Source organism: the organism of the source record quoted next, unplaced genomic scaffold (genome assembly GCF_019419815.1).
Source record: "Pyrus x bretschneideri cultivar Hongxiangsu unplaced genomic scaffold, Pyrus_bretschneideri_v1 Contig93, whole genome shotgun sequence".
NCBI lineage: Eukaryota > Viridiplantae > Streptophyta > Magnoliopsida > Rosales > Rosaceae > Pyrus > Pyrus x bretschneideri.
The window spans coordinates 376,641-388,361 of NW_025999835.1; the positions used below are offsets into that span (position 1 = coordinate 376,641).

The 11,721-nt window shown below is 37.5% G+C and overlaps 2 protein-coding genes across 4 annotated transcripts; one reads left to right on the forward strand and one right to left on the reverse strand.

Annotated features, from left to right (window-relative positions):
* The first annotated feature begins 1,051 nt into the window (after positions 1-1,051).
* On the forward strand, positions 1,052-6,676 carry LOC103965651 (WD repeat-containing protein 26 homolog). Of its 3 annotated transcripts, none has more exons than XM_009378729.3 (5): positions 1,052-1,205; positions 2,476-3,357; positions 4,160-4,261; positions 5,048-5,677; positions 6,298-6,676. In XM_009378729.3, the coding sequence occupies exons 2-5, from the start codon at positions 2,569-2,571 to the stop codon at positions 6,511-6,513; spliced, it is 1,737 nt and encodes a 578-aa protein (XP_009377004.2). In that variant the 5' UTR covers positions 1,052-1,205; positions 2,476-2,568; the 3' UTR covers positions 6,514-6,676. The 3 variants fall into 3 exon arrangements, with proteins under 3 accessions (XP_009377004.2, XP_048432846.1, XP_009377000.2); XM_048576889.1 differs by having other exon boundaries at positions 1,084-1,212; XM_009378725.3 differs by having other exon boundaries at positions 1,088-1,598.
* A 547-nt stretch (positions 6,677-7,223) lies between these two features.
* On the reverse strand, positions 7,224-8,513 carry LOC103965639 (oxygen-evolving enhancer protein 2, chloroplastic). Its single transcript, XM_009378713.2, has 4 exons — positions 8,230-8,513; positions 7,817-8,049; positions 7,672-7,722; positions 7,224-7,548 (listed from the first exon to the last, which is right to left on the reverse strand). Exons 1-4 carry the CDS (start codon positions 8,489-8,491, stop codon positions 7,288-7,290), a joined length of 807 nt encoding a protein of 268 aa, XP_009376988.2. The 5' UTR covers positions 8,492-8,513; the 3' UTR covers positions 7,224-7,287.
* Between the last annotated feature and the right edge of the window lie 3,208 nt (positions 8,514-11,721).

Genomic DNA, 11,721 nt, shown 5'->3' on the forward strand with positions numbered 1-11,721 from the left:
ATGTGTTTGCCTTAGTGTCCAACACCAAATGACTTGAGACTAGTTCATACTCACGCTTGAGTCGACATAACACATACTAACCTTAGCGGATTGTCAATGCCCAATTGGCAATCCTATGGCTAGGAACGTTTTAGGAATGAACATAAGAGAAAGGTCTCGTTAATTTAACTAACTTAAATCACTTGTCTCTTAGATCAAATACATTCCTTGGATTCCCTTATTGCTTAAACACAAGATACTATAAATAGTGATTAACAATAAGCTTTGCCCTCTATTAAACATATAAAAGTTTAACACAATAAGTATTCCAAAAAGCTATTACATCAAATGAGTGGCTTTGTGGGCATACTTCCAACATTGAGTCTGTTCACCACGTTCAAATTTGCTTCCGTTGCTTAAGGTAGTTGAACTCCACAAAATCTGCACATGTTGTGCTAAGGGTTATCATGGAGATTGTTATTTTCTATTTAAGTTGTAAGCTTTGTTTTTAGATATATGAGAAGAGAAAAACTACAGTATTGAAGCACTATGAAATGCTTTTGTTCAAGTATCCTTTTACGTTTAAGATAATTCCAGTTTCCAACATTTATTACTTTAGTTTCTCATATTAAATTATTATCGTCCAATGATTCATTACTAATTAAGTTGAAATTTTGATGCAGGACTTTACATTCTTCAATAGAATAGGCATGAAAATTTTTGTCAATGTATATATAATGGGACAATCTTAATAGTAAAGTATTGAAGTTGTCATTCCTTGAGTCGAACTTAAAATCTCTTATTAGACTATGGTGTTTAGTTGTCTAGTAACTTCCGTATATCACCTTTTGATCTACGAAAAAAATATAATTGCGTTCAAATATGGTATAGTTTAGTGGAATTAATGTATCGATTCGTATTTAATAATTAATAAAGTAAGTTTGTCGTATGAAAATAAAAGATATGTTAACATGAAAGCCCAGCCCAACTTACAGCAAATCACAATGATATTGGCCCAAATTTGAACTGTGGTCAACAGCCAAGTCAGCAAATCTGCAGTTTAGGCCGAAAAGCCTCTAAATGTGAAGATTGTGAAGGCAGCACAAGTAGAACTTGCAAGGCTCATCTCTCTGATTCTCTCTCCTCTCTCTCTCTCTAAAATATAGCCCCATTGAGGTGGTTTCCTCCACGCAAAAGAGAAACTCTCAGTGTGTTATACGACAAAGGTACCTGGTATATCTAAATACTTTATTCATCCCTTCAAAATCCCCAAATCCCATAAACCCATTTGCCATTGATTATAATCTGCAATCTGCTCTTTCTTTTTTAACATAATTTTGGCATAATTATCGCCTTAATCTGCTGCTTTCTCGCCTATATTACTTTTAATCTGCCGACAGTTGGAGAAAAGCAAGTCTTGGTTTTGGATGCTTTGCTCTCCTGTTCTTCCTCATACCCATCATTGATTTCTTCAATTCTGAGGGCGTTTCTGTATTGGGTTTTTCTTCTTTTGATCGGAATCGGTTCCAAAACCCCGAATCGGTTTCTGGGTATCTTGGATTTTGCTTTGTTTGTGCTTCTTAATTGGGTTATTCTTGTGACGGCTTCTAATCCTCTTGGTTGGTTCTCATTTCTTGCTGAACTTAATGGGTTTTTGTTCTTATGTGTTCATATGTTTTTTCATATCCACAATTTTCGATGTCAGATTTCGTGTTTCGGTTTGTTTTGATTGCTAAGATAGCAGGATTCTGCTATTTTGATTGTATCTGATGTGGGTTTTGATCTATTATCACTAAGATGTCATTTTTTTTAGGTGTTGAAAACGTTGTCTTTACATTTCTTGGTAAATGTTAGCATTTCTTGAGCATATTATGGATTGTAATCGGATTGATTCTGTTTCCTTAAGTGGTATATCATCAGTTTAGTGTGTTGTTGTTAAGTTCTTCACGATTCGTGGTACCAATAGTTTGATTATTGATGTGCATTATCGATCTTAGAATGTGGATCAGTCAATTATGATTCCTTTGCTTTTATCTTTGACTCAACCTTGAAGTCATTGAATGGACTTGCTGAAATCGTAAATTTTTGGTCATTGGCGGTAAAAAAATTTGTGATTCTAGTTAGAATTCATCTTGTAAAGAGGCTTTTAATACTCTATGTAGAAGGGCATTTTCTTTCTCATAACTTAATCATTTACTATTTGATTTCTTTTTGTCTTTTTGTGTATGTACTGGATAATCAGAATAAATTTCTGTGGTGTAAACCGGAATTATTGATTTTCTTCATCCAGTCACGATTTAGTTGGGAAAGGCTGAAACTATACCATGAAGTTACATTTCAGAATTTAGCTTCAGTTTAATTATAATCTTACATGTCCTCTTGGTAGATTTTGTATGATTGGGTTCTTTCTTTTGTGTACTCATCTTAGAGATGTTGATGCTGTGAGTGATGGACTGAAGCTATTATATGTTCATTACCATTTTTTACTGTATGCAGGATTTTGTTTCTTGTCTTCAACTGGCTGTTTGAAAATACCTGCTTTTTGCTTCTCTACCGTCGTAATAATATATGGGCTGAGGTGCACATTTCATGGGAGGTGTGGGAGATGAAGAACCAGCAACAAAACGCATGAAGTTATCCGCTGGAGAATTGAAAGGACTTTCCAACGGTTCATCTTGTGCAGAGCCTGTGGCTGGCTCTTCAAGAGACTTGATGGCTCGGCCCCTACCATCTGAAGGGGACGAACAGGTTGTTGGTTCAAAAGGAGTTATTAAGAGGGTGGAATTTGTTCGACTAATAGCAAAGGCGCTGTATTCTCTTGGCTATAAGAAAAGTGGTGCTCATTTGGAAGAAGAGTCTGGGATACCGTTGCATTCTTCTGTGGTAAATCTCTTTATGCAGCAAATTCTGGATGGAAACTGGGATGGAAGTGTCGACACATTGCAAAAAATTGGTCTATCTGATGAAAACATTGCTAAATCAGCAACCTTTATGATATTGGAGCAGAAGTTCTTTGAACTTCTAGATGAAGAAAAAGACATGGATGCATTGAAGACATTGAGGACTGAGATTGTGCCTCTCTGCATCAATGGTAGTAGAGTTCGCGAGCTTTCTTCCTGCATAGTTTCTCCTTCATTTGGTGGGACTCCTGGTAAGAACATTGTGCGGGCCAAGTCTCGGTCAAAGTTACTGGAGGACTTGCAGAAACTGCTTCCCCCAACAGTTATGATACTTGACAGACGGTTGGAACATTTGGTTGAACAGGCCCTTGTCTTACAACGTGATGCTTGCAGTTTTCACAACACCTTGAACGAGGAAATGTCATTGTACACTGATCATCGGTGTGGGAAAGAGCAAATTCCTTCTCAAACATTACAGGTTGGAACAAGATTTGGTTGAAGCTTTATAATAGCTTTGTGTACTTATCAAGTTTACTGATTTGGTCATATAAAATAAGGTGTATGAAAATTTTGTTCTTCCTTTATTTTGATCTGAGTTATCTCATCTTAATATCTTGAAGTTAAGTAATATTAGTGAATGGATGACAATCTGGGGTAAGCTAAGATGATTTAATCAGTCTTGGTTTATCAGGGGTTTATCGACCGTGAGAAGCGACTAGCCTTTCTGTTTGATAAGTTAGAGGAATCTTCTCCAGTCTTGTTCTTTTAGTCCTTCCAATTAGTATGGCCTCAAAATAGTAAATGTAGGGGTCAGTAAAAAGTATGTGGTATTATCCTTAGCATTTCATAAACCGTGAATAAAATTGCTGTACAATACCAGAAGGTGTGTGTATTCTATCAGCACATGGGTAAAACTGTAAAGCCCAAGTTTCATTCTCCAACCTTTAAAGTTTACGAGAAAGTGCAACCCATGGTTTTTTTACAATGTATCAAGTGCTTCTGTAACTGGCACCACTTAATTGATGTTTGATTCCATCTTTATTGACTTGATTTTTTATTCTGTTGGCCTACATTTTTGCTATCTTCTGGTTCCATGACTTGTTATGTTAATGAAGATTAATCTCTCTCATGGTTGTGCTTTTGTTGTAGAGATGTTATTTACCTTGTCTAGAATCTAGATTACCCACTCGTACGTTTATACATGCTACTCTGAATTAGGCTGTACAAATTGGTCATTTTTATTTTATTCTATAACTTTCTTATCACTTTTGATTTTACAGATATTACAGGCACACAATGACGAAGTCTGGTTTCTGCAATTTTCACACAATGGGAAGTACTTAGCTTCATCATCAAGTGATCGATCAGCAATCATATGGGAGGTAACTTTAATATCATATGGAACTAACTCTTAATCTTGTGTCTGCGTGCATCTATAAATGCTGTCTTATATAGAAAATTGATCACTCTCTGCTGCTTCCTTCTTCACATGTAGTTTCCATGTTGACCTTCCATCTCTTTTCACACTGTTGCATGCTTGTTTTCTGTTTCATGAAATAATAAATGTATACTCATTATGTGGTGCCCTGACTTAAATTGTTTGCAACTGCATGAAACATAAGCGATATAATTGGTTTTCATTTCACCATTTCTTTCCTTTTTTCGAACATTGTTATTGTTTGTGTGTGTATCTGCAGCCTTAGAAGACACTTTTCCAACTAATGGCCGTAAGATAAGGATTTGTATGTTCAACTATTTCTGTTTATAACCTGCATAACCTCATCTTGGCTGGGAGAATCTTTGAGGTTGGAATATGTACATTTGGGATAAATACATGACGTATGATCCATAGATATGTTGAGTTGCATAAAGAAGAAAATAATACGTTACACACATTAGATATGGTCAAATTTCACCGTACTGTTGAATGGGCTGTACTTGGCTGAGCTTGGCATGCTCAATTTCTATCTGAACTCAAATCGTGGCTAACATATGCATGTTGTATATTGTTGCAACTTGCAATACAAAACATTTAAAAGAAAATGTCAATGAGGTTGGATAACTCAGCGCGTAATTCTTATTTAACGTTATACCGCTTTCTCTTCGTCATTTATTTTGATCCTATTATCTGAGAAGTTTTATACCCTAATCTTCTTGTTGGGGTATAGGTTGATGTGAATGGTGGGGTTACTTTAAAGCATAGACTATCTGGTCACCAGAAACCTGTTTCCTCAGTTTCATGGAGTCCTGATGACCATCAACTCCTCACCTGTGGAGTGGAGGAGGCTGTCCGGCGTTGGGATGTTTCTTTTGGTGAATGTCTCCATGTTTATGAAAAACCTGGTGTTGGTTTGGTGTCCTGTGGATGGTTTCCAGACGGGAAATGTATATTCTCTGGTGTCAGTGACAAGAGTATCTGCATGTGGGAGTTGGATGGGAAAGAGCTGGAGTGTTGGAAAGGCCAACGAACTTTAAGAATCTCTGATTTGGAAATAACTAGTGATGGCAAGCAGCTTATAAGCACTTGTAGAGATAATGCTATATTACTCCTTGACCGGGAAGCCAAAGTTGAGACATTAATTGAAGAAAATCAAACTATAACATCTTTTTCATTATCAAGAGATAATAGGTTCTTGTTGGTTACTCTTCTGAACCAAGAAATCCATCTCTGGAACATAGAAGGTGAAATCAAGCCTGTTGCTAAGTACAAAGGTCACAAACGCACCCGATTTGTAATCAGGTCTTGTTTTGGTGGACTTGAAGAAGCTTTTGTTGCTAGCGGTAGTGAGGATTCACAGGTAAAGAATTTTGTTACATCCTGAGCCCTCTTTGATTTTAGTTTAGACTTTATACGCAGAACTAGAAGAATGATGCTGAAGCATTATTTTTGCTTATGTTTTCTTTTGAATAACGTCAATGTCATATAATTAATCAGGTTCATGTTTGGACATATCACTTAAGAGCCATATACATGTTCAGGTTTAAATCCGTTATTAGTTATGTGTATTCTATCCTGCTGTTTTGTGGGTAAAAGATATGATCGTTAATGTAGTTTAGTTGATGCAGTTTCATTCATGACAGATGAGACTGGCTCCTCGTTTATTCTTTTAACTTTCGTGTGTATTGTTTACATTGAGGGTTGAACCACTTTACTTGCTCAGTGCCAGGGCATGTAGGCTAAGTTAAGGAAGCAGATGTTTATTTGTTAGTTTAATCCCTTTTTTTTGTTGTTGGATATCTGTTCATTCATGCCTTTGCTTACTCGGGATGTTGTGGATCATCTTGACTGTCACTGTATGGTGAGGTCAACATGATCAATGGCATTAAGAGGACATCACATGAGGAATTGTACATAAATGCTTTGAAGATTGCTCGTCATTCGCCTTTCAGAGTGCTAATCAATGGTTTCACTCTGCAGGTTTATGTATGGCGGAGAGGCTCAGGGGAGCTGATAGAGGCATTGCCGGGCCATTCTGGAGCTGTTAATTGTGTCAGCTGGAATCCAGCAAATCCGCACATGTTCGCCTCTGCCAGTGATGACCGCACAATTCGAATATGGGGCCTAGGCGAGCAAACAGTAAAACACAGGGGTGCACACAGCAATGGCATCCATTATTGCAATGGAGGAACATGAAAAAAAAAAACTTCGAAAAGCTAATCTCTGGTTATTATTTCTTTCTCTGACCATTGCTTTTATGTATATACCTTTATCATCGTCGAAAAATCAGACATTCACGTCAAACAAAGCATGAGGATTGTGCAGCAAGTATTAATAAATTAACTATTTCATTTTGTTATCTTGATTCGTTTTCTTTTAATCGATTTTTGAACTTCTGTGCATGAGAAATTGCCTTGGGCAAATTAGTTACTCGTTCTTCGGAAGCGTGCCCTGTAGTCAGGATTTTGATCAGATGTATACTGTGGAAAAACATTGGACTTCATAAGCTAGTTAGGACTTGCATTCATCATAAATCCAGTACTTTTGGCTGTAGAGGTAAACCCTAATTGATTGGGGCATTCTTGTGATGCAAGCTTCCTACTTAATGCATTCAGAGGGAAACGTATTGCTGTCTGGTTTATGAAGAACTGTTCTGAATCTCTTTAGATTCTTCTTCAATGGTATAAGTTTCCATATGGCAATTGGTGTTTAAATGCAATACCATTTATGAAGTTTCACAATGATACAAACGACAGAATCGAACAAATGTACTTTGATGTGCGAGGTAAACGCTCTTAACTGCTTGAGTTCGAGGTCGTGATCTCTGTAAATTAAGCAAGCAGAGAGAAAATTGGGCCTTCACTTGGTACCACGAAACAATTATATATGCTCAACCATTTCCTCGATTAACTTTGAAGCACTTACAATATTAAGGTAATATAAATTATACAAATCCTCTCAGATAAGTTCTTATGCAACACTGAAAGAAGATGCAGTGCTCTCCACAAACTTCCTTGCTCCCTTGAACCACCTCTTGTCTCCGGCTTGAGCCTTTAGAATGTAGAGGTTGCCGTCTTTCACGGTGGCTGTGATAAGCTGGTGCTTGCCTCCTTCATCTCCGTCTGCTGTCCTTGTCAACACAGATATATAGTAGTACTGCTTTCCGTCAACCACCTGGCTAGAACTCTCCAATATGTTGGCTGTGGCCACTGCGCCCGAGTCGAAGCCACCCTATACCATGTTCAAACTCGAATTCCATAAGAACTCACACAGTAGCCACCATTATGCTGTTCTATTGAGTTAATTTGGGAACAAATTTGGGAATGTGTGTGGGCGTGTTACCCAACGAATTACCTCGGACTCAGTCTTGCCAAAGTAAGCTTGTTTGCCTAGCAAATAGTCCACCTAGGAACAACCCGCATCAAAAAAAATGAATTGTAAGCAAATTGATAGGAACATGTTTCACACTGTCATCGGAAAGAAGGAGAAGCTAGCACACCTGATTGAGGAATTCCTCGGGGGGGCCATAGTCGCCGACGGACTTCTTCTCGGTTGGGGTGATTGTGACGGCCACGTTGGTCGTGGTGTCGAAGTTGTCCTCGTACCTAAGAACTTGACCGGGGTACTCAACCTCTTTGCTAGGGTTCCATTTTGAAGGAATGGATAGCTTGAATCCCTTTCCAAAGTATGGCAAGAAGTCTGTGTTCGACTTGGGCTTTCCAAAGACATTGGCTGCGTATGCATTTTGTCAATAATTATAAGTCACCTTGATCAAGAACGAACACATTATACACGGATCGGATTATGTTATTAGTATTGTTTGTGTTGGCAAGACTGTCTGATGAGAGAACATCTCGTATATTAACTAGATAGTCTGACAAGAGAACATTTCGTAAGTGAGTGCATGTGTACCTGATTCGCCATAAGCTGCATCAGCTGGGGAGACCTTGGAGCCAAGGGCTGCAGCACCAATGAGGACTGTGAGAGCCAACCGCCGCGAGACGATAGCACCGCTCTCTTCTTCCTGGTCGGCGGCCTGCTTCTGGGCCCGGCAGATCACAACCTGGTTGTACTTGTTGATGTTCACCACTTGGCGCTGCGACGACGATGAGGGCCGGGCAGAAGCGGCGGTAGTGAGTGCATGGTGGTGCAAAAAGCATGCAGTGGAGACCATTTCCTTCACTCTCTCTCCCCTTTGTGATTGTCTCAAAGTGTGGTGTAGAAATGTGAGCTGAGGAAAATTGGGCTTTTGGATATGTGAAGGGAAATGGTTGGTTAATTTTTGGATATAGGATCAGGGAATTGGATGACTTGGAAGATTAGATTTGATGTGGGATAAGGTTGTAGGGGTTTTCATTGGTGACACGTGGCATTGTTCTTATTTTGCTTTTGTACATGATTTTGTTTCCGAGTCGTGCATTTGCACTTTGGACATTTGTTATGTTTTCTGTTGGAGGCCCATCGGAGTAATGGGCCTATTTAGTTTTGGGTTTCCCTTGAAGGCCTTAATCTCTCCTCTAAACAGCAAGCCCGGTGGCCGGCCGAACTACACCGTTGAAGTTGGCTGATCAACATGATCGGTTTGGTTTGGTTTGGTTGCCGGGTGGTGTTGGCATAAAAATGGCTCAACCGAAGGCTTCGTTTCCAGCTTCGGCATCTCGGGCTCGATTAATGGCCTAGTTCAGCCCTAGTTAAAGGCGCTTCTTGATACGTTTAGCAAAACAACTTTAAAGCATTTTGCTAGTCGTATAAATGCTTTATGAATAAGCGCCTTAATTTTACGTGCATAAGCACTTCTTAAAAAAGTGTTTATGAGCACAAATACTTTCTCATAAGAAATGTCATATGAATCTTAATAAACTTGGTTAAGTTTTTTTTTTTTTTTCTTTTTTGTGTCAACAATAAACTTGGTTAAGTTCTTGAATCGCTAAATTATACAAGATAATAATAAAGACATTTATTAATTAGGACCCGGTAAGTCTTGAAAGCTAGAGGCAAGAGGCAAGCATAAGTACGCACGATTAGTGAACTTTATCTGAATAAGTTATATTGTGTTACGACTGTGTGGTTCCATACAAGTCGCTGATGTGGATGTAGTAGCAATGAATAAACTTAGTTTGAAAATGATGTAGATTTTATAGTTTATTCTCACAATGAACTCACTTCAATAAAATATTACAATAGTCTACAAGTTAAGTAAGTGACTCGTTCCTAATAACTCTAAACTTTTTGAGATAAAACTTCACCTAAAATTAGTATCGATCTAATTTCACTCAAAGTAATAAAGTTAGGAGGTTGAGTTAAAACGATTTGATGCTAGATCAGACCCACTTAAAGCATCTCCAATGGGGATGCTAAATGGAGTCTCTACAACCGTATTGTCCATAAATATAGGGACAAAAGGCTTCCAATGGGTTGGAATAGAAGACCTCAAAGTATCTCAATATATAGAAAATCGCTAGATACCTCAAATAATCCTCAAATGTGAAGCTGCTTATAGGGACTTAAAGAGTGAGCCTCACTGTTGATTTTGAGTGGGAAACAAACCTCACCCACGTGTGAATACTACACATCAGCTTCTCTTTTTTGTTTTTTTATCCACATGAATGCTCATAGCTGTTCCTACATCTTATTTTTTACTTTTTTTTATTTTTTGAGCCGTTGAGAAATCAATAGTCAAGATAGATTTTTAGTTTTCATCAATGGCCCCAATACTCTTATGAAAGGCACAATGATTTTTTTTTTTTTTTTAAATAGTTAGGCCCTACATTTAGGGATTATACTTTATTGACCTTCCATTGCATACAATATTTCTTTAGAGACCCAAATATTCTCTTAATGTCCCTAAATGAGTCCTCAAAATTAGTGGTGATAATCCCTAAATAAAAACTCACATTAGAGATGCTTTTAGTAGCAAAATCCACACTTGTCTATTGTACACCATCTAAAACCATTTTATTTATTTTCCACAATATATACACGTGGATCTCATGTTCCTTTAGTTAGTTCCATATGCCTGTGAACATCATTGTCATGGTTTCAAAATTCAATGATGATTCTGAGGTTACAATTTAGGGAGTTTTAACAAAATACTCCAAATATTGTTCACTTTTAATGAAAAATCACATTTTATCTTTTTTCTGATACTATTCACTACACATTTATTTGTTATTTTTCATTAAAACTAAAGGTTTTTTTAGACTTTTCATTAGTTATCCTTACAATTTAAGTGATAATAACCCTTTTTTTTTTTTTCTAAAAAAAGACTAACCGGTAGTTTCCTCATGGTAGTCTACCTATTCAGGAGCTAGGAAGATTTATAGAGGCATTTGAGTCTCCCCTGGCCACCATCCTGTAATTTACCAACGTCAGGAATAGAATCCAGGACGTGTTGTGTAAAATACAGATCTGGAATTCGTCACCATTGAACTACTTCTAGGTGATTAAGTGATAATAACCCTTGATTATGTAATTCATATTTGAAATTCCATTTCAATTGGGTGGTCTCACATGGTCATACATGTTTTTTAAAGTCACTAGCATATTTGACGTTTAATTGACCAAATTGTCCAAATCAAGAAACCAGCGGGACGATAAGGATGAATTTTCTGCCACATATAGATGCTACCTCAAGTCACGGTCCTCCCGCTTGCCCAATCAAATAACTTAAAAATGGATAACTAACCACTAGGCCATGCCTCAAATTAGGGTAGGTAGGGATTTAATGTGTTCTTTTATACATAGTTGCCCACCTGCCTTGAATATGCACATCTTTAACGAAACAATTAAAATTGGAATCCTACGAATTCCTAATGTAAACATTTGGTCGCTGATTCGTAAAATTTTATAATTATGATCAAAATTCTGTAAAAATATTATTTATGCAAAAAAAATTATCAAAATATAAAGTTGTTTGATTGTCAAACTGTTCGAAATTGGTCAATTGATGAATGTTAGGCCCAAAAATGTCACATGCAATCCTAATCAAGTTTTAAAGCTTAATTTATACAAGCCCCAAGCCAAGTCTAAACACATGCAAAGGTACAGAATCGAGAAAGGAAAATATCCACAACCATGCCATGCTACGTAATTAAACTGGACGTTTGCATAAATCACGGCATGCCTTATTATGCTAAAATAAGGTCAAGTCACATGTCCAAGGCTTGCCAAGTGAATTGTGGCGTGGATGGTTATGAAGTCAAGATTATGAAAGACTTTGGACTGCTAGGGGCCAAAGATCCAAGCTCATAATCTTTGAAGTCCACATGGGTGAGTTTGAAAGAGAACGAACCTAATTTCCTTCTTTCCCTAGCAAGCCAACTAATCTAGTTAGAAAGGAACCAAATCCTAAGCCTTAAGTTCACGTGAAAGCCAGCAAAGCATGCATTTAATGAAGATAGATGC

Bases quoted from the DNA above. Each gene is read 5' to 3' on its own strand.
- LOC103965651 (XM_009378729.3), top strand. From the start codon at position 2,569: ATGGGAGGTGTGGGAGATGAAGAACCAGCAACAAAACGCATGAAGTTA. The intron at 3,358-4,159 runs GTTGGAACAAGA...TTGATTTTACAG, and splicing joins TTCCTTCTCAAACATTACAG to ATATTACAGGCACACAATGA. The intron at 4,262-5,047 runs GTAACTTTAATA...GTTGGGGTATAG, and splicing joins GATCAGCAATCATATGGGAG to GTTGATGTGAATGGTGGGGT.
- LOC103965639 (XM_009378713.2), bottom strand. From the start codon at position 8,491: ATGGTCTCCACTGCATGCTTTTTGCACCACCATGCACTCACTACCGCC. The intron at 8,050-8,229 runs GTACACATGCAC...ATGCATACGCAG, and splicing joins TGCAGCTTATGGCGAATCAG to CCAATGTCTTTGGAAAGCCC. The intron at 7,723-7,816 runs GTGTGCTAGCTT...GGTTGTTCCTAG, and splicing joins CCGAGGAATTCCTCAATCAG to GTGGACTATTTGCTAGGCAA.